The 23,199-nt window shown below is 33.8% G+C and overlaps 1 protein-coding gene across 2 annotated transcripts in view; it reads left to right on the forward strand.

Moving 5' to 3' along the window:
- FAT4 (FAT atypical cadherin 4) overlaps positions 1–23,199 on the forward strand; it is a 180,133-nt gene that overhangs the window by 76,312 nt on the left and 80,622 nt on the right. For both annotated transcript variants that reach the window (XM_047718390.1, XM_047718389.1), the window contains 3 exons: positions 4,648–4,779; positions 17,567–17,828; positions 19,361–19,711. In XM_047718390.1, coding sequence (XP_047574346.1) covers positions 4,648–4,779; positions 17,567–17,828; positions 19,361–19,711 — 745 coding nt within the window. The remainder of the gene's footprint in view (positions 1–4,647; positions 4,780–17,566; positions 17,829–19,360; positions 19,712–23,199) is intronic.

Raw genomic sequence — 23,199 nt, forward strand, 5'->3', positions numbered from 1 at the left:
TTGGACAATACCTATGGCTCAACCACTAGCTGCAGCTGATGTTTTGTTATGAGTAAGTCAACCACAAAGTTACCAACTGCCCTTGTAATTGTAGCAGGTGAAACCACATATGTTTTTGAAGCATCAACTACCTAAGCACAAAGGTCAATATTTGATAGGTGGCATAAATGTGCAAGTGCCTTATCTTCATGGTGTAATGTTTCTTTAACCTTTAAGAGTAAATTTTCACAAACTTTCAGAATAGATACCTTGAAAATGCCCCCTGGACTTAAATTATGGAAGCTGTTGACAGTTTCTGTTTTGTTTTTATTTTAAATAGAGCCACTTGTGAAGAAAGTTTTTGAGTTCAAAATGAGATTTTTATTTTATTTATTTTATTTTAATTTTGAAAGATGATTATTTTATTTTAATTTAGAAAAATGAATATTTAAATGCAATTATTTTATTTCAGGTCTAAACAATTGTAAAGATAAACATAAAACACTGAGTGGCAGTGCTAGGACTAAAAACTTAGCTGTGCAGTAGTTTTTGATTTGTCTCTTTAAGAGAAGAATGCATTTTTCAACATACACATTTCTTAGCTTGGGAACGATATTGTAAACTATTTTAAAATCTTAGAATTTTAAAACAAACTACTAATAGCCATTGTCTGTATTATGAAAGTGATCTCGTTTGTACTGAAAGAAATCTTTAAAAATTATAAAGTCTTAATTTTGTTTCCAGATATCTTTTCTAAACTATTAATGTTTCACTCCTGTGTTTTATATTTATATGATACCATATATCATATGATAAATGATATGCAAACAATTCATATCAAATCTGAGTCTGAAGAAAGCATCATAATGGAATAAGACTTTTAGGTTAGTGGCTGATCTAAGAGTTAGCCAAGCACATGTTAGGCTCTGGAGTCACTGGGAAGGTGGTAACTGGCAAGGGCAAAATGTAAGGCAGTTCAAAGAATTATCCATGGTGTGGGAGATAAACTTTTTGAGATCAAGATGTCGACAATATTTCTATTATCAAACCCCATTCCTTTCCTGCAAGGGATGAGACCTGTCTTGTTTTCTTCTGTAGTTTTAGTGATTAATATATGCCTGTTGTGTGATAGATTCTAAAATATTGAATGAATAAATAAATACTGGAATCAGTGAAAACCTCATCACAAACAGGGTCCATGGTCCTGAAATTCTTGGTAGGTAGAAAAATGGCACAGAGGAGCAGGAGAAGTGAAGGGATTGCAGGATGACACCTACCTGTGCTAAGGAGTTTGTTTCTCCTTTTCTACATAATTCATTACCCCGGGCTATTGGGAGAACTGAGAAAAGTCATGCTAAATACTTTTTGAGGATATCTGAGGAATTGTGGAATAAAAAAGAGATACAGAGCAATTAAGAGAAATATCTATATTTCAGTCCCCCCAGAAAGCAATAGGAAGTTCTTAACTTTTTAATTGGTAAGCTGACACTGATTTTAAGAAAAAGAATGGCCTGACATTAAATGAATGACATGGGGTATCTAAAAAATAACCTTTCCATATATCAGATGCAAAGATGAAATGTTCTAAATCTATTTTTATAATTGGTTGACTATAGATACATTCAGAAATGTTTAGTTTTGGACTGATTAATATTAAACTAAATTTATTCTTTCTAATAAAATAAGAAACTCAGGGGCACCTGGCTCATTTGGTTAAGTTAGTGTCATGATCCCAGGGTCCTGGGATTAAGCCCCGAGGTCCAGCTCCCTGCTCAGCGGGGAGTCTGTCCCTCTGTCTCCATCTGCCTGTCCTCCAGCTCATGCTCTTTCTCATTCTCTTAAAAAAATAAATAAAATCTTTAAATAAAATAGGAAAACTATTTCTATACCTAAAATAATGAAATTAGCCAAAATCTCATAGAGCATACATGATCAAAGACTTCTAGAGCTGTATCTAAGGATCAATAGAACAGTCTTCTTTTCTATTATTTCTATTTTTTCTTAAATTCTGACAGAGAGGGGCACCTGGGTGGCTCAGTTGGTTGAGCGATTGCCTTCAGCTCAGGTCATGATCCTGGGAGTCCCAGGATCGAGTCCCACATAGGGCTCCCTGCTCAACAGTGAGTCTGCTTCTCCTGCTGACCTTTCTCCACTCATGCTCTCTCTCTCTTTCTCTCTCTCATTCTCTCTCTCTCAAATAAATAAATAAAATCTTAAAAAAAAATTCTGACAGAGAGAGATTTATTGACTGACCCATGATTATATGGCTAGTTAGTTCATATGTAAGTGATTCAGATTTCCAGGCAGAAATAATATGTGCATTTGGTTGTGACATATTTTTCAAATATGATTCGTTGTGTTTATTGAACATACACACTTAGACATGAGAGAGACAAGTTTGCATGGCATTAGAGAAAATTACTTTTGAGCTCTGTGTCGTTGGGCAATTACTTAACCTCTTTACTTTTGTTAACTAGTTTCTCTACTGGGAACATAACGATATTTTCCTCATAGGGCTCTTTAGAGAACTTTTAAAGTGTGTGTATGTGTATGTATATGTATGTATGTACACACACATATAACTTAAAACTATGTCTAGCATTTAGCATATTAGTTACTTTGTTATAATTATTAAAATACAGAAGGGGCTTGTTCAATTCATGCACTCACCATTTTTAATGAGGTAACTTTCTGGAATCCCCAGCATGTTTCTAGTGCATGGTACTGTTTCCCGATGCATCTTTGATGTCATATTTAGTTGGTGCCAATATGGATTTCCCTTTTCCTCAACTAGTGTTCTTTCTTAAGCACATACACATGCACACACACTCCACACACTCACATCCACTTTGATAAACACACACATTCATATGCATATTCTCTCACAAATACACTTATAAAATATCTTTCTCTCTCTTTCACACACACACATGAGCATAAACAAGGTTGGCGTTTTGGTTTCCAATTAGACCAAATCATAAAACTACAGATGAAAGACAATTTAGAATTGAGAAAAAAATCTATTAAGTTAAAATGTCAGAGTTGAATAATGAGGTATTTCCATCCATTATCTCTTATTCATTTATTTTTCTACTGCGTTTGAAGGATTGTGTACACATATATGAAAATTTAGGCATCTACAATATGAAGATAATTATTAATTTCTAAAGACATTAATGGTTATATTTTTGGATGACCATTGGGTCATTGATTCTTAAATCCATATTTTTCAAGCTTTTGAAAAAAATATATCTATATATCTATATATATCAAAGCTCTTCCTACATGAAAACTTCATATGTACTCAGTATGTTCCAGAGATGAAATTATAATTTTGACTTTGGGTTGTAGGACCTGGAATTCTGATTTATAAAATCCTTTTCCTCAAAGTCTCTCCCTAGCTCTAAGGAACTCCTAGGTCTGTGTTCACACCTTCAAAACCAAGATTAACTTTTTATCAAACACTTCCCTACTATTAAGAGGTGGAATTAGAGGTATCATAATTCTTTAGTACTTAATTTTATATATTGTTTTCTGGGTTTTTCTTTTTATCATTTGCTCATCCATTTATTAGTCTAGCTATGTTATTGTTCCCATTCATTCCCTGTCAGAGAATAGTGACAGTCCTACCTCTTGCTTCCTCCTCAACCCCAACTCCACCTCCTCCCGGAAAAGAAGAAACCAGAATTCTTTTACTCTCTTCTCTTTTCTCATATTCATCTGCATTGCTCTGAGATCTGATGGAGTTTTTACAGTTTAACTATAAAATATGACATTTCATCCCATGAGAAAAATGTCTTAGTTATATCCTAGCTAAATGGCTGGATAGTTTTTCTCCATGACTTAATTTTGTGACCCAACTGGGGAAACTTGCAGTTTTATTAGCAGCTGTCTTCCCTTTTCTGATCAGATATATAGCTTTTAGCACCTAGCTCAAAAGAGAAAACACATGGTTTGAAGTTCGTATCTAGACTTCACAAACCCTTACTTCTAAACAATTTTTCTGAGGCAGAGAAGCAAACAAATAACGCTGACTGGGATCTTTCAAACAATACTGTTAATATTTGCAGTCTATATAAACAGTACATTTGAAAGGAATGATTAGCTGTAGTCACATTTAGAAGTGCTGATAGGAGGGGAACTAAAAAGAAAAGAAGATGCACGTATTTTTCCCCATGAGTTGGGAGTTCACTTTTTAAAGGGGAAAATGGTGAGTCTCTTAAAACTAAATGTGGACGTCTTTATTTCTCCCAGACATTGCTAATATGTAAACATTTCAGGAAGAAATTCTACACCCCCTCATTTGTGTGTCTGGTGACATTTAACGGTTGAATGGCAGGTGGTCCTAAGTCTGGGCAGTTCTTCCGTGTTGCACAAATCTGGGGATTAAATTAACAGTTGATCAGTGGGCCTTTTCTTGTATAAACTCCAAGGCGCCCCTGTAAAGTCAGTTACTATCAATAAGTCAAATGATTTTTACTTGGATTTTATAGTTTTTGTGAAGATTTCACAGCTTCCTTTAGGATATTTTCTGTTATTTGGGTGTTATATAAAGGTTCTGATTCCTTTTGGAAGGCTTAGCTGGCCAGTGGGGTCCTGGTATACGTCTTAACTGGTACCTTGCAGGCATGTGGGACATTCCTCTGTTGTTTCTTTCTCTCCTGGTAGGTTGAAATAACACTTCAGGATATCAATGACAACCCGCCAGTATTTCCAACAGACATGCTGGATCTTACTGTGGAGGAGAACATTGGAGATGGCTCTAAGATTATGCAACTGACAGCGATGGATGCTGATGAGGTAACTCAGAGCCTGAATTTGTCTTGAAACCTAATATTCCAGGGATCTATCGAATTTCTACTATATGTTGACCACTTTTGGTATCCAATAATCAAGGTTAAGCATTGTATGCTCTTTTCCAAAGAATGTTAATTGTTGAAATGTGATATAAGAGGGCTAAGATAGAGACTATCGAGAGGTAATTTTGCTTTGATCAGCAATTTATTCAGTTAATTGCTGGTTGCATTTAGACTTCTTAGTCAAATTATTTTCTCAAATAATAAAAAAAAATCTACAGATATAACCATGTATTTATGTCTTTATCATTCCAATTTGCTCTCATAGCAGCTAAAGATTGATGTTTTAATTTGCATTTGAAAAAAATAGGTTATTTAAAATTAAAGTATTTTAAAGTCTATCCTATAGTTTTTCACTTAATTTGCATATATCTGTAAAACAAAATAAATGATTTAATAATAGCCTTATATATTTTAAGGAAATTATCTAGGCAAGCTAATAATTTTTTCAAATCTGTTAAAAACCAGAAATTTCTTAGGGTGCCTGGGTGGCTCAGTCAGTTAAGCATCTCACTCAGTTTGGGCTCAGGTCATGATCTCAGGGTCCTGAGATAAAGCCCCACATTGGGCTCCGTGGTCAGTGCCGAGTCTGCTTGAGATTCTCTCTCCCTTCCCTTCTACTTCTCCCTGCCCCCACCCTGCCTCAAATAAATATTTTTTAAAAAGGAAACAGAAATTTCTTACTAATGGTGAATGTGAAATTTGGGGCACAATTTAGATTACTATCTTCTATATTTCTATTTCAAATTTAGCTATTTAATCACAGTGTTCTCAATGGCTAACGATTTATATTATTTGCAGTTTATGATTTTTCTGTGAAAAAAAAAAAGCCCATTGCCTGTTTTTTTTTCCTTCTTGCTAGATGAAGGAATTAATTAATGTTATGTAATTATGGAAAGAAGGATAACTTTCCCTGAACCAGCATCTCTTTTCACCTTAAGCTAAGCCCAACACACATCAGAGGATTTATTTTTTTAAATTTCCCTCCCTTAACAATGGTGTGGGAGATACTGATGATGGCATTATCTTTCCAGGCAAATGCCAGAGTAAAGGGAATAAAGAGAAGAAGAGAGGGTTTTATGTTTTATGTTTTATGTTTAGTTAGAGTGTGAAGTCTTGATCTGGCACCTTAGGAGGAAAGTATCTGCCTTGATGTCTGCTACTTCTCTTTCTAGTCAGTTGGACTTGGAGGTTTCCAGCATTTGTACAAGAACAGATCTCAAGTGGAGTTTTCTCTAACTGTGAGATGTTATTCCACAAGTCCCTGCAGTTTGGCTGCCATCTGAGTAGTGAGAAGGACGTGGTACAGTCTTTTCCAAGGAGATTGAAGGGACATCTTTGTTCTTAGCAATTCCAAATCAGAGTGATGAGAGAAAATTGGAAATGTTACTTTGGTGAGTTGTGGTCAGATATTAGATAAAGCTAGAATTCAGGATCTAGTCCAATGTACAGGTATGTAACAAAACATGAAAGACAATTAACAGATTTAGGATCTAGTATCTAAAAAGGTACAAACATAATTCTTTCTACAAAACAACACAGGAGGGGCGCCTGGGTGGCTCAGTGGGTTAAGCCGCTGCCTTCGGCTCAGGTCATGATCCCAGGTCCTGGGTTCGAGCCCCACATCGGGCTTTCTGCTCAGCAGGGAGCCTGCTTCCTCCTCTCTCTCTGCCTGCCTCTCTGCTTACTTGTGATTTCTCTCTGTCAAATAAATAAATAAAATCTTTAAAAAAAAAAACAACACAGGAAATTATTTTGATGAAACAGAATTCTTGTTTTTTAGGTATATTACTTTGAAAGGTAAAGAAATCCTTTTATAATCTCCATTGAGAGCAGACCAATGGACCAAGAACATTTTGTCCTTTTAACAGATAGAAAACAAAATTCGGATTTTGCACCAGCTTACTTTGATAATAGGACTCATTTGTTTAATTAAATTCATTCTGATCTTAGCCAGGGTTGATCACACATAAAATTCCTTTTCCTCAGTATCCTTACTGCTTTTAGCTACACATATTAGAATTTTTCACCCTTAGAAGCCTTTGATTTCTAACAAAAGCTAAGAAGTAAGCAATTATAAACTGTCTTTTATGTTAGCATTCTGTGGATTGGCAGACCTATAAATTCTTTTTTATAATTTCTAGAACATGTACTTTCTCATATAAACTTTCTCAACATGGCATTAAACATGTTTACGAATGGACTATCTTTAGTTTCTCTGTAAAAGGAAGCTAAAAGTACATAAGCTTATGTTCAATAACATGTTTCAATATTTCATTTTATTTGGAAGTGATCTGGATATTCAATGGCTATAACTTGACTCATCACTTAACATAACCTAGCAAAACTTTAAGGCTTTAGTTCACCAAAAAGATTTGGGGAAACTAAAAAGTTTACCTAAAACTTCATATACTACTCATACTTATTTATTATTGTTAATAATTATATTTGGATTACTTATGAAAATTTCAAAATGACAAGTTATTTTTATTGCTGACAAATTTTATAACAGGGATAACATAAACTTTATTTGATTAATAAATCCAGGTTAAATAAAAATTGTATGACTACATTATATTCAATGCTGAAAACTCTAAGGACATGTATATTTTAATTAGGACAAAAAAGTTGAATTAGCTTTAATATTGAATATTTTCCCAGATTACATGAACCCAAAAAGCATTTGGGTTAGTTTGCATTATATTTTTGAGAATTTTTATGAATATTAAATTTATATAAGTTCATATTTATTTAAGCCAATTAAATATTGCTCTTCCACAAATTAATTTTAGTAATACCATCTCGAGGTAAAGGTGGTAGAAGTTTCTATGGCCAGATGGTATTATTAAAATTAATTTTAATATATATTATTAAATATAATATATACTATATACAATATATTTTATATAACATACATTGTATATATTAAATATATTGTACATAACATATATAATATATAAACATATATAACATGTATATAACATAAATATATATACATATATAAATGCACTTACATAAATATGTGTATATATGTATATACACATACACACAGACACAGACATACACACACACACACATACATGCTTACATAAATATTTAGAAAGAGAGACATTGAGACACCTGGGTGGCTCAGTCGGTTTAGAAACCAACTCTTGGTTTCAGTTCAGGTCATGATTTCAGGGTTGTAAGATTGAGCCCTGTGTCAGGCCTCATGTTCCATATAGAGTCTGCTTGAGATTCTTTCCCTCTTACTCTCCCTGACTTTCTCCTCTGCCTCTCTCTCTAAAAGAAAGGAAGAAATCTTTTTTTTTTTTTTTTAAAGATTTTATTTATTTATCTGACAGACAGAGATCACAAGCAGACAGAGAGGCAGGCAGAGAGAGAGAGGGAAGCAGGCTCCCTGCTGAGCAGAGAGCCCGATGTGGGACTCGATCCCAGGACCCTGAGATCATGACCTGAGCCGAAGGCAGCGGCTTAACCCACTGAGCCACCCAGGCGCCCCAAGAAAGGAAGAAATCTTAAAAAGAAGAGAGACATTATACCTTCTGTATACTCAAGATTTCCCATTAGTGCAAATTCTAAATGACCTTCCCCTCCTTTTTTTTTTTTCTCATAAGGATTACCTTCCCAAAGTTCATACATTAACATTTACATCTCAAAGGCACAGTGAAGAATACAAGTTATAAGCTTTTAAGATAAATAGGAGATGCTTTGGGATTGGTAAAAAAGAGTAAATGAACTTTCAACTGCTCTAGAGCTGGAGTTTTAGTTTTGTAAAGATTTGTAAGATAAAGACAGTTGCTCTCAATTCCTCAAAGAATTGGGTTGCAACTTAAATGACATCATAGGTTGATTCACCCATAAATCCTTTTACAAGGGCTTTAGAAGGTTTTTCTTTCCTTCTGGAGTCATAGTTTTATTTTAGCTTAGGGGAGACAGCTTTAAAACAAAACAAAACAAAACAAAAAACTTTAGGCTCTGCAATTTAGCCAATTTCTGACCACAGAGCTACTTTGTAGTTTTAGCTGGGACAAATAGTATATATTTCTGGCAGTATTGAATAACCCCTTGGACTGAAGAGGTGTCCCCAAAGAGGATGCATAAGATATTTTGTTTACCTCCTTCTACTGGCACTACAGGCAGAGATCTAGGAGAGCTGACTCTGGCAAGAATTCTCACTCTTAGTTGGCTTCCACCAGTTTTTTCAGGATCCCATCTGTACCTCTGGTATTTACCAGAATTTGGCTAGGTTTTTCATTATTTTTAACTTTAGTTTTCCCTTGGTTGTTTAAGAGAATATCAGCAGTTTACCAGAGAATCCCTTAGAGTCCCATCAACTTTGGGAGATCCCCAACAGCAACGAGCCCTTCTTCAAGAGTTGATGTGTAGTGTCTATAAGGCCATTAACTTGGCAGACTTTTTGCTTACAGTCATATAAAGGGAATTCAGACAGAGGATTACTAGAATGAGTACTCAAATAGAGGATAGAAGGAAGCAGTAAGACTTACATCAGCCATATGTTTTTGTTTGCTTGTTAGTTTTTAAGTGCCTTTTAAACTTGAATTTTTCATTAGCTTTTTGAACACATCTTTTATTGAAGGTATTTTGGAATTTGAAGACTTTCAGAAGTTTTTGTATGCCAGTTAAAATAGGTATTCCATTCTGTTTCTTTGATTTGAGAGTCCTTGCTTTTAAATGCACTTCTTACATGATCTTACCTTACTGGAACATTCCTCATAATGACCACTGTAATTCTAGGTTATAATTATTTTGAAGGCTAGCAGCAGTTTGGGAGAACCCTAGCCACAAATGAGGCTTAACCCACTTTTCTGTCCAGCCATATCTAGGCTGCTAATTGAATGTGACTCACTTATGCTTAGCCATATTTTGGGTCCCCAAGCTGACAGTTACCAAACCAAGTTCTCAGGACACAAAACAAGCTTAGGAAGATTTTCTATTTTTGTAAATATTTATTTCTTCCAGGACTACAATTCTTAGGCATATAAAAACCAGGTATGTAGGAAGACAGCAGAAATTCTCTAGATTTTAAGCAACCTATTTTATTAAAATTACTTTTTTCAGCTAAGGCTTTGGGTCTTTTAGAACCAAACTAATACGTAGAAGGGATATGCATCTGGGTTGGTGATTGGACAGTGTATCACAGGCTACTTCACTGCATGGAAATTTGCTTGAGATTGGCAGATGACCTACTGTTAGTTTCACTCATACCATGACCAATTTATTCTATTACAAGAGTCTTTGATTTAGGTGGTAAGCATCACAGCAGCTTTTAAGTGTTTGACAGGTGCCCACCAATTTGTGCAGCTTTTTGGCCCCTGAGATTTCTGTTAGCAATAGTATTTATCTACGTAAAACAAGACAAACATGTGCCTCTTAACATGCCGGCAGCAACCAGAAGATCTTATTGCAGACTGGCCAAGAGAAGGCTGTGTGCACCACCATAACTCCAGTAAATGGGCACTGCAGATTTTAAGTGGGGTAAGGGATTCTAGTCTACTGGGGGATTGAAGACTAAACCAAGAGCTAGGGACTGAGGTTCTGGATGGAAGCCTCTGCCTAGCTCAAGCTGACTCCGTAAGTCTTAACAGTGAAAAAGCAATTAGGTTGGGAGCTCAACACAAAGAGAGCCATGCTCAAAACCAAGAGTAACTTACCCACCATCCTCAGAAATAGCTAGAAAGACTGAACTCAGAGGAGTTCCTAGGGTCCTACACTAGTGTTTGTTGTCCCTGAAGCTATTAGAAGTCTTTTTTCAGTCTTGCCACTGCCACCAAGTCTGTTATACAACACAAATTCAACTGAGTAAATTAACAAATTGGCTTTATTCAACAATTCATGAATCAAGTAGAATCCCATCTAACAACAGAAAGGAGCTCTGCCAGTCTGTAGAAAAGAAAGGTTTTTAAAGCTAAAAGTGGGTAGAAAAGTGAAATTATTAGCAAAATGTATTTTTTAGGTAAGGTCACCTTCCTAAGGGGAAAAGAAAGGTCTATTGAGTAGATTATCTCACTAATATTGACCAAGTAATTCTATGTTGACTGGTTAAAAGTTACATTCCTCAGAGTTCAAGCTGTAATTAAATTAGGTTTTAAATCTTGTTTTGTTGACATGGGGCTTAGCACAAGGGACTCCATTTTGGGCCAATCTCCTTTTTAACAATTGAGAATGCTCTACTAGATATTTACCAAAAGAATACAAAAATACTATTCTGAAGGGACACATGCATCCCAATGTTTATAGCAACATTATCAACAATAGCCAAACTATGGAAAGAGCTCAAATATCCATTGACTGATGAATATCCATTGACTGATGAAAAAAATATATATATATTCATATATATATGATGCATGAATATATGAAATTGTATATATGTATATATGTAGAATATATTATATTTATATTACACACTATATTTATATATATAATATAATATAATATAATATAATATACAATATTATAAATATATTATATTTATATTATGTATTATACCTATATACATATATATGAAATATATATATATTTCATATATATCCATGCATCATATATATATATATGATGAATGCATAAAACAGTTGTGGCATATTCTATGTAATTATATATATATGTGTGTGTGTGTGTATATATATGGATATATATGGATATATATATATTTCTGTACATACATATAATAGAATATTACTATATTATGTAGTATAATAGATATTATGTGTATAATAGAATATTATTACTCTATTTTATATATACACATATATATAAAATAGAATATTACTCAGCCATAAAAAATGAAGTCTTCCCATTTGTAATGACATGAATAGAGCTAGAGAATATTATGCTAAGCAAAATAAGTCAATCAGAGAAAGACAAATACTTTGATTTCACTCATATGTGGAATGGAAGAAACAAAACAAATGGTCATAAAGGAAATAGAGAAAGGAAAACCAAAAAACAACCCTTATCTTTAGAGAACAAACTGAGGGTTACCAGAGAGGAGGGAGTAAGTGGGATGTTAAATAAATAAAATAAGTATTTATTTTATGTTATGTTAATAAGTATGTTATGTTAAGTATGTATAATATTAAGGTATAATAAAATAAGTATGTATGCTATGTTAATAAGTATGTTAAATAAGTAAAATAGGGTGATGGGGATTAAGGAGCACACTTGTGATGAGCACTGGGCATTGTATAGAAGTGCTGAATCACTAAATTTTACACCTGAAACTAATATTACACTGTATGTTAACTAACTGGAATTTAAATAAAAACCAAAAAGGAAAAAACAAAACAAAACAAAATGAAACAAAAAGTGAAAAGAGAAAAAAAATTAAAAAGGAAAAACAGTAAAAAAAGAAAGGGGAAAAAAGCACCTATTCAATTGATATAAGACAATTCACATTAAAGAATTTTAACTGTAGTGACTCATTGGTTATACTTGCTATAGGAATAGGACAAATAAACCTCCTTTTTAAGTGGTTTATTCAGAGTGAAGCAATAATCATGTTAATTATACTAAATATATATCCTGATGGGATATACTCTTCTTTTAAGAACTGATTATTTCAAAGAGATGCCAATTTTTCTCAAGTTTCTCTATCTACATTTTTGTGTGTGTTAGTATGTGTGCACATAATTGCATTGCCTTCAAGTTTATCTTGTGAGATATATTTATCTTTACAATGAGATCTGAGGAAGGCTGGAAAGATCCTTATGTGTCTAAGTATTTATATCAACATTGTTTTAGTGCACTTTGTTTTATTTTTATTGAGCTTTATTTTATAAGTTTTAAAGTAAGTCTAAGTAACCATACAGGTGTTATCACTTAGACTTCCTAATATAAAAAACTACTGAAATGTAAGATGGTGATATCTAGGATATTCAAGAAGTGCATTTGGCATGAGACAAGGTGTGGAGTTAAAAGGGAAGGAAAGTGTAAGGTTGTGCGGAAGAAACAGACCAGGGAAATGGAGGAAGGGTTGTCTGAAATTCAGGTGGAGGTAGGGATGGTGACAATTTGTACAAAGTGTGACTGCCTGAAGGCATAAAAATCACTGAAAGGAGGACATTTTTGTAAAATTGCTTTTGAATTTTTTTTTTAAATTAAGCTCATGAGGTTGCTGTCCTTCTTGAATACACTTTCTCTTAAAAATTTTAGTAGTTTGGGACGCCTGGGTGGCTCAGTTGGTTGAGCCGCTGCCTTCGGCTCAGGTCATGATCCCGGCGTGCTGGGATAGAGTCCCACATCAGGCTCCTTGTTCTGTGGGGAGCCTGCTTCTCCCTCTGCCTCTGCCTGCCACTCTGTCTGCCTGTGCTCGCTCTCTCTCTCTCTCTCTGACAAATAAATAAATAAAAAATCTTAAAAAAAAAATTTTAGTAGTTTTTAAATGATCACTATTTCAACTCATAATGTGAGGAATCAACATTTCTTTGGCCCTATGCCCAATGGAATGGATACCTCAGCCTTCTATGGCATTCAGAATCATTAGCTGTTTCCTTTTTGGGTAGCTTACGATGAATTAGTATTAATGCTTTTATTTATTTATTTATTTTTATTTATTTATTTATTTAAAGATTTTATTTTTATTTATTTGACAGAGAGAGATCACAAGTAGACAGAGAGGCAGGCAGAGAGAGAGAGAGAGAGAGGGAAGCAGGCTCCCTGCTGAGCAGAGAGCCCAATGCGGGACTCGATCCCAGGACCCTGAGATCATTACCTGAGCTGAAGGCAGCGGCTTAACCCACTGAGCCACCCAGGCACCCAGTATTAATGCTTTTAGATAAAACTTCATCTTATTTTCTACTCTGTCTTCAGCTTTTTACCTTTTAGTTGATTTTTTTTTTTTTTTTTTTAAGAAAGAGAAATGGGGGAGGGTAAGAAGGAGAAGGAGAGAAATCTCAAGCCGGCTGCATACCCAGGCCAGAGCCAATGTGGGGCTTGATCTCAGGACCCTGAGATCATTACCTGAACTGAAGTCAAGAGGCAGATGCTTAATGGACTGAGCCATCGAAGTGCCCCTCTTATTTGAATTTAGAAAAACAACAAATATATATATATATATTTGTACATACATATATATATTTGTACATACATATATGTATGAATTTGAAATGTTTTCTCTCTTAGTAAGTCATGGCTGTTTTCTTTCTTCATCTAATTTGAATAAGACTCAATATTGAATGCAAGTGTTTTCTTTTACTTTGTAGTCAGGATTAAATTTTTCCACAACTATCCAGTGGACTGGTTTTAAAAAATTAATATTATTTAAAACACTAATAAATTGTGGTTATTAGTAAATTATGTATCAATACATTCTTTATTATTTATACTCTTTTTCTCAATTACTAAATCAAACATAAAAATATTAGTATGTTAGAGAAATTGTAGTAAGGCACTGGAGAATAATGCCTTGGTAAAGGAATCAGTTTTAGGAAGCAATATGTACATGTTGAACTTAAATATCATTTGAAACATATGCTGGATCAAGGGACACATCTTTCAGAAGCACATGACTTTGTCAGTCTCTTGTTTCCTTTTATAAACAGAATTATTATGCTTGTAATGGGCCAGGATACTCAAGCTTTGTTTCATGGTACCATACTTGTTTTTGAAAATACTACTTAAGGTTATAAAATGCATTTGCAATTTATAGCTATTTACTTTTAGAATTCCTTCCACGTGCTTTTGTCTCTGTGGTTCCTCAGGAGAGTAGAATATTTTTAACCAGCATTATTTCCACCACACTGCAGCTGAAATATGATATTTGTTTCTTGCGGTATTGCTGATACTGCATATTTTGGATATTAAATAAATAGACTTTTCAAAAGACCTAATTAAATCATTACTCTTGGCCAGACATTTTCAGACATTCATTAAAACTATTAATTCACTGCATCAGCTGATTTTGAATATAAAAAGATTGTTTTATCAACATAATTTGATGCCTTTGCTTCTGTTCAGAAGAATTATCATAACTTTAGGAGCATTAATTATGACAGTTATTTTGTAGACAGGACATCTCTAAATCTCTAAATTTCAAACTATTTGTATAATAGTTTTAAATTTGTTTTTGTTTCTTTGCCTTCCCCTAATTTCCAAATACTTGCCATTTTAATAGGTCAAAATTGAATGTAGCTGTTTTCATACCTGGACTGCTTTACTAGAATAATGGAACGCTTAGTGAAACAGAATAAATAGTACAGAATGTGGTCAGATTAGGAGTCTAAAATTCTTATTGAATGTTTTTGTTAAACCATACCATTACAATAAATATGTTAGCTACTCCATGTACACCTGAATATACAAGGTACATGTGGTATTTTGTTAAACTCAGCTATTCCTTACTAAATTAAAAGGTGCTTTGAGGCATTCACTTTACTAAATTGTAAGATTGGCTCAGAGAATGCAGTACAAAAATATAGCAAATGCCACTAAACATACATTTTGAAAGAGTGCTTTTGTCTTTGTCTGTTAGCAATCATACCCTTATGTGTTTGACCATGAAGGATAAAGCATGCCTAATCTATGAAGGAAAAGTATGGAAACCGTGGGTGCCATAATCTCCTGGCATGCTAGTCTTATGGTCCTACACATCCTAAATTTATGTTCTTTCCCAATATCTTTCTTGAGAGATCTTAGCCTGGATATTTTGATAAATAAATTTCTAGTCCTAAAAGCATACTTACTTTATGTAAGTATAATTAAATCAAAAAATAATTTTTGTAAGTCAACAATTCCAACACTAACCCTATTATTCCAACACTATTATACCCCAGTGCCAAAATGCAACAATTACATACAATAAGAAATCAGAAAACGTGTTTTTCCTGGGATATATACCAACTCAGTTGTATTCTGTTTTAAAGTATTCATTTACAGGCATCTATTATCAAATGCACTTAACCCATCACACAAAAACAAGAATAAAAATAGCAGCTAACATTGTCATATGCTTTCTGAAGGATCATTCTGGGTTTTTTATGTGTATGAACTCATTTAATCTTCACAACAGCTCTATGTGGCAGATAATGTTATTGTCCGGATTGCCCCAATAAAGAAACATCAGCTCATAGAGGTTAAGTATAAGGCCCAAGGACACACAATTAACAAGTGGTAGAGCAGAGATTCAACCCCAAAAGTGTCAGATTTCAACCAGTGCAGTGTATAATATTTAACTCAGTATTTTAATTATAATATACATAATTAAAAAATATATAAATCAAACTGCTTGTAATTTCAGCACTGGACTGTCAAGTTTAAATATATTTAATATATAATATATTTTAAAATACCACATTAGCAAATGTATTTTAAAACAAAAAATATATAAAACATATTTTAAAATGCTTTGAGGTTAGAATTTTCTATCATCAAATCCAGATGGGTTCTTTACTTTTAATTCTTCTAAATTTATTTTTCTTTCTTTCTTACTTTTTTTTTTTTTTGACTTTGCTAAGATCTACTCTTTCTTGAAACCTTCCCTTTAACCTCAATTAGTGCCCATGAAGTGATGTGCTTAGATAGTGTTGGGCACTTAGTAAAAAAGAATGTTCTGTTTTTCTCAAACTTTCTGTGTCCTCTGCTAACTTTCTAATTTAGATTTCAAAGTTTTGAGGACCACAGCTCAAAGAGCTAAAAGAGCATAAGAAATCACTCCTGCTTTCATTTTACAGAACATGGACTTGGAACCTGCAAAGAATATAGATTGTAGAAAGTTTGACCTTGAGGAACTGAAGCCCCAGCCTCTTGGGGCCAAACTCTGCTCACTCTCTCCCTTCTCTGGCCTATCCCCACTCTAGTTCTTCCTACATTATCAAGACCCTTGAGAAATTACTTCCAATTAAGAAATGATTGGTATTTTCTTGGCCATAAAATTCAAGGCAGTTTGTGTTGCAGTTGAGATTCTCAAAAATATACCTGTAACCTAACATATTAGTTTGACCTTCTTCTATTCTTCATTTAAACTCCCCACTCTGTTTAACAGTGAGTAAGCCAGACATTCTCCTTCCCTCCGCTTTTTTGCTTAAACTGAAATGTTTCCTTAGTCTTCCCTTAAAAAAAAAAAAAATCTACAAACCCCAATTCAGCTCCATATATACTCTCCTGTATTACTTCCCTAAAGAAATCAACTCAAAACAACGCAAGCTTCTCCATTTAGCACAGGCCTCATTTAATTACTTTCTCATGCTGAATCAGAAGGACCACGAGCTGAGTCAGGCAGACTTGGGTTTGCAATCCACTCTAACACTTGCCGTGTGACCGTGTGTAAGTTAACTAGCATCTCGGAACCCATTGTCTTCGTTTGTGAAATGGCACCTCATGAAGTTGTGAATTAAAGTGAGAGGATGCATACATAGTGCTGTCACAGTGCCTGGCACAGAGCCACCCCTTCAGCAAATCTGGTTATGCGGTTAATAGTAGTAGTGTCATTTGTATTTTCTTTAGTGACAACTTGACTCCTTTCTACATGTACATTTTATGAGTTAAAAAATAGATATAGTTAATACTGACAGCTGAGATTTTTCTGTCTTATTTAATGGATGAGTGGTGAAAGATTCTGTGATAAACTGCTTTGGTCTGCTCTCTTTTGAAATCTTTTAATATCTTATAAAGTAAAGCCAAAAGGCTCACTTTGTCAAATACATACTCAGCATAAGGAATGGTGCCCTTAAGTGTTCTACTTCTAACAATTCAGATATGGGTCTTTTTCTCAGGGTGCAAATGCTCTGGTCACCTACACTATCATTAGTGGAGCTGATGACAGTTTCCGCATTGACCCTGAATCTGGAGATCTGATAGCGACCAAGCGGTTGGACAGGGAACGCCGTTCCAAATATTCTTTGCTGGTTCGGGCAGATGATGGTCTTCAGTCCTCTGATATGAGAATTAATATCACCATCAGTGATGTGAATGACCACACACCCAAGTTCTCCAGACCTGTGTACTCTTTTGATATCCCTGAAGACACAACCCCAGGTAAGTGGGCGCACCCTTAGGTATATTTCACAAAGATCACTTTTGACTACAATTACGGACTATGTATTGGCTGCTCTTAATTAGCGACTAGTTTTGCATAGAACATATGCTACTAAGTATAAAAATATATGTGCTAGGTATTTTAGTCTACTAATTAACCTTCTTAGATACAGTTCCCAAATGAATTGCTAGACTTCTGATAGCAAATGAAGTTAGCAATTCATCTGATTACCAATTACAAATATTTCTGTTTCTGAAAGTATTTGGGATGAATTGTTAATTTTTCTGGCAACAAGAGTTTTGATACTGTTTTCCACTTTATACTCTGTGATATTTTACAGCCCATTTAAACATTTTATGTATTAATATCATTTCTAAATGCTGACTTCTGAAAAACTGGTCATATAAAATGTTGTACTTTGCTACCTCTGCATCCATTCTGAATCAATGTACTTCAGAAATGCATTTGCAAGACATGACTCCATCTCTATTTTTAACATATTTTAATTGTTTACAAAAGTTAAAAGTAAATGGATATTAAAAAATGTCTAATATGATTATAGTGCTATGTAGACAAAGCAGAAAGAAAAGCACATGAAAATCTGTGAATACTAGCTCTAACACTTAGAATCTGTGTGGCCTGCAGAAAATTAATGCATTACTCTTAGTTTCAATTTTACCTTCTGTAAAGTGGAAGCAAATACTTCCTGTTAGAATTAAGGTGAAGGTTAATTTATCATATATACTGTAGCTAACATGGGGCTTAGGAATTAGCATGAACTCAGTAAGTGTTAGTAGAATCTCAATCCTGAATTGTCAGCTTGCCTCTTTGAACATACTATGTTGTGATTGTTGAGTTTGAGTACCGAATACCATATTTCTGGTGTGTGTGCTTCATTTCCATTATTGGAAATTCTTATCTAAAATTGAAATTTTATTCCGAATTACATTTGGAATGATTCTGTGTAATAAGACATATGTTACGGAAACTCATTTGACAAAGAAATTAAATATTTATAAACTACTTCTCACTGCAGTTTTCCCTTCACTCCTTAACATGAGTTATGCCGGTCGTTCATGAAATTATCACCATATTTATTTCTGCCTTAATTATAACAATGACCACGTGAGCTAATATTCCCTGAGCATAAGTCTGCATTATTGCTGGGGACCCCTAGTTCCTGATGCTAGCAAAGGACCCCAATATATGTTCACTGTAATCACCAATATGTTCAAGAATTGGCAGTGCCAGGCAGAAAAATAGTGTCAGAAGTATTATTTCTCCAGAACATTTCCACTGCAACATAAAACTTACTGAGTATTTAATATGCTGTATGTTTTGTTAATATTTGGGAAGGTTGGTATCAATGTTAATATAGAAATCTGTAGAATGTTGTGTTCACTATATTTTCATAGTGATTATCTAGTTAAAATATTTTACTGTACAAATAAAATTTGTTGGTGTCTGTATGTATTCTCTTAGTGATACCTTTATCCCATTAATTTTAGACTATTAATTTATCTTTTGATAGGTTCTTTGGTAGCAGCTATTTTAGCCACAGATGATGACTCTGGTGTGAATGGAGAAATTACATATATTGTGAATGAAGATGATGAAGATGGCATATTTTTCCTGAATCCAGTTACTGGAGTCTTTAATTTGACTCGAGTATTAGATTATGAAGCACAGCAATATTATATCCTCACTGTTCGAGCTGAAGATGGTGGGGGACAATTTACTACCATTAGGGTTTATTTTAATGTACTAGATGTAAATGACAACCCACCTATTTTTAGCTTAAACTCATATAGCACATCTTTAATGGAGAATCTACCTCTAGGATCTACTGTTCTTGTGTTTAATGTTACCGATGCAGATGATGGTAGGTACTTTATTTTATGCACTTACAAATTTATTTAAAATGTCTTCATGTTTATGTTGTATTCATTTACTGTGTTCAGTTGTCGCAAAGAAGGACAGATTAATGATTTAACTATAGAGGATTAAAATTAAGTGCTTTATCAGTTAAATTCATGTTTGTAATAGTTATACAGCATGCAGTGCTATCATTCTATAAACTTCATCTTCCTTTTTTACAGTATCACAGATTAATAATGTAGAATAATAAAACAGCTTTTTACTAATTTTTGTCACATTAATAAAAATATTTGTTTACATATATTATTTTAACATAAAAAGGATAAAATTTGGAAGCAAAAGGAAAAACATCTTAAAATACGTAAGAATGCATTATTAATTTTATATTTCTGACTGAAAAGTTCTAATAATATTCTAGCAAGCTTTCATACTTTGATTCAGACAGTCTCAGATCTCTTTAATTTATGCTATATAATCAAGTTGAGATTTTTACTTAAATCTAGACTTCATATGTGTTTGATTTTATTTATTGCAAAAACATTTGACAAACTTTCTTTTAAAATATAGCTCTCAAAAAATAGAATAAAATAAAATACAATATAACTCTCCTGGCCTTTCTTCTGAGATGTATTTGTAAATACACATATCAGATAATACAGCACTAGAAATAACATTGTGCAGATTATCAGTCTTTAACTGAACTGTTTGGAAAGTTAATACCTTGTTTCCCCTTGTATTGGATGAGTTAAATGTCTATCGCTTGAGAAAACAAGGGACAGAACTTTAAAGAGGAAATAGGTTTCTAGCCCAAGGATATGCCTAGTGACATAGGCTATCAACCTTAATTTAGAATTTCCTGATTCTTACTGACTCGGGTGAATGATTAAAGTAATTTTGGAATACCATCCTATCTCAACATTCTCCTCTATACTTAGTTTCCTTTCAGGATTGTCTACAAGTGTCCCTGAGAAAGATATGAGAGGCAAAAAGCACAGTATTTTACACATGTTTCAATTCACAGAATTGGAAATACTTTCTTCAGAATTCATTAAGTGCATGTTGAAATTTTCCTTTTTTACGTTTACGTAGTTAATGCTGGTCACAGGAATATATCAATAATAGAAGTATTTGTAATACTAAGACAACTACTGTTGCTTAATTTGTGGCACATTTAGTGTGTAACCAGTCTTGGTCCAAGATCATTGCTCCCCGTTTCACGTACATCAGCCCAGCCCAGCTCAATTAGACTTTGTATACAATTGAGCTTAATCTCTATTTTGGGAGTTGGATTCTCTATTACAACCTTAATTAGTTTATCTGCTCCCTGGATATGAATATCTTATTTGTCCTTGTGACTCGTCCTGAGTTTTCTGTAGTGAATTTCTGCCATGTTTCTTTGTAATTTATTTATTTCGTATTAGAGAGACACAATTGTTTTGTAGGATCGTGTGCTCCTCTGGACCAAACTTCATTTATCCTCATACCTTCAATTATTAGGAACCGAAAAATAGCAAATAAGAAACTCTTTATGAAAATCTGCTGGAATATTCCACACACACCTACACACAGACATGCATTAGCCATTGACTTCTACTTACTTTTCATGCTTTTTTTTTTCCTTTAATTGTGTTTGTCTTGGGTAAAAAGTGTCAAGCTACATTTTTCCATTGTTTTAGTTTTGAATACTTTTATCAGTGTAATTTCCTGTACCTTGACCTAAAATATAGGACATGGTTCCTATTCATTCTGAATTTCAAGGATAATGATAAGACTGTACAGGGGTAACCTTGTTTGTTTAAAGTTGCCAAGTTTGTCACACTGAATAGTTCTCAAAGTATTTCACAAACAGTAATATTTAGACAATTTTTTAAAATAGCAAATTCATCTTAATCTCTGATCAAAAGGTTCCTGCTGAGGGAATATTATCATCTGAAGAAATTTTATATAAAAATAAAGTTATTACCTTCTTTTTTTTTTTAAGATTTTATTTATTTATTTGACAGAGATGACAAGCAGGCAGAGAGGCAGGCAGAGAGAGAGAGGGGAGAAGCAGGCTCCCTGCTGAGCGGGGAGCCCGATGCGGGGCTCGATCCCAGGACCCCTGGATCATGACCTGAGCCGAAGGCAGAGGCTTTAACCCACTGAGCCACCCAGGCGCCCCAAGTTATTACTTTCTGTTCCCTATATTTAGATTCTTTCAGAGTTCAACATCAAACCTGAGCTTACAGAATCTTTTAATAAGAATAGGTCAAATATCTTAACTATTTTCACAAGATAAATAGTGTATGTATTAATCTCAAGGCTTTCCTGTACAAAGTATAAAAAGTATTATAGTGAGGCAAACTACTATAAACTGAACTTCATGGAAATATTCTGGTTTTATAATTATTACATTATACTAGAAATAAATTCGTACGCTCTTCAAATACGGGGAGTCATAGATGTTCTGAGAATAATGCGATGGTAATGATGCTGAATAAGTTCACCTGTCCATGCTTGGTACAATTGCAAGTCATTCAAATGAAAGGAGTTTCATATCCCAATGACTTGATGACCTTGGTGGAACTGCTTCATAAAGATGAATGCTGTCTGAAGCAATTCCCTGGGTTACAGCTGTGTGATAAGTTGACAAATGCTAGCTCATAGTAGCATAATTAGACAATGTTTACAGACTGTGAATAAATACACACATTTCATAACAAATCTATATACCTATAGTTATGTGCTATATTTCCTGGAACTAAATTATTCCTGAGACTGAAATTAAAAAAAAAAAAAAAAAAAAAAAAAAAAAAAAACCAGCACAACCACACACACACAATAAAACTGCCAGAGGGAATCATGTGACTAAACCACTTTCAGAACATTGAACATAAATGGTTAGAAGTATGAAAAGTTTTAAGTTTAAAGACATGGTGGGCTATAAAACACCACTAAACTCAAATCCCAATGCTTATGGGTAGATTACAGAATTTTAAAATACTGTAGGTCCTGTTTCATGATTTGAATATTTGATGCAAAGAGCAGAGAAAGACAAAAGTTCTGACCTCTTTATTTTCTTGGATACTACAAATGTTTAGGGAGAATTTTGAGTTTCTATCTATCCACATCTCTTTTTTAGCTGTATAGCACATGCCCAAAGTCACTTAGATTTGTCAGAAACAAAAAGTCCTTTTCTTTACAGTAAAGTAAATATAGGTGGCTTTTGTGGCCTGTAATTGCAAAAGTAAGGATTCATGAAGTTCCTGAGATGAGAGCTGTTTCTTCGATGGTGTGGCAGTATTTGTGCAAGAGTTGTTATATTTTTATGTTTATTTTTTCAAAGATGATTGTTATCGTGGTTCATTTTAATGGTGTCTAATATCTATATCTGCCATTTGGAATTTGAATATAAAATCAATTTTTTTCTTTTTCCATAAGTCCTTTTAAAGTTTAATACTTATTACTTATCCCACCCACCTACCCTACCAAACTTTTTCCCTTAAAAAAGAG

Source organism: Lutra lutra, chromosome 2, assembly GCF_902655055.1.
Source record: "Lutra lutra chromosome 2, mLutLut1.2, whole genome shotgun sequence".
Classification (NCBI taxonomy): Eukaryota; Metazoa; Chordata; class Mammalia; order Carnivora; family Mustelidae; genus Lutra; species Lutra lutra.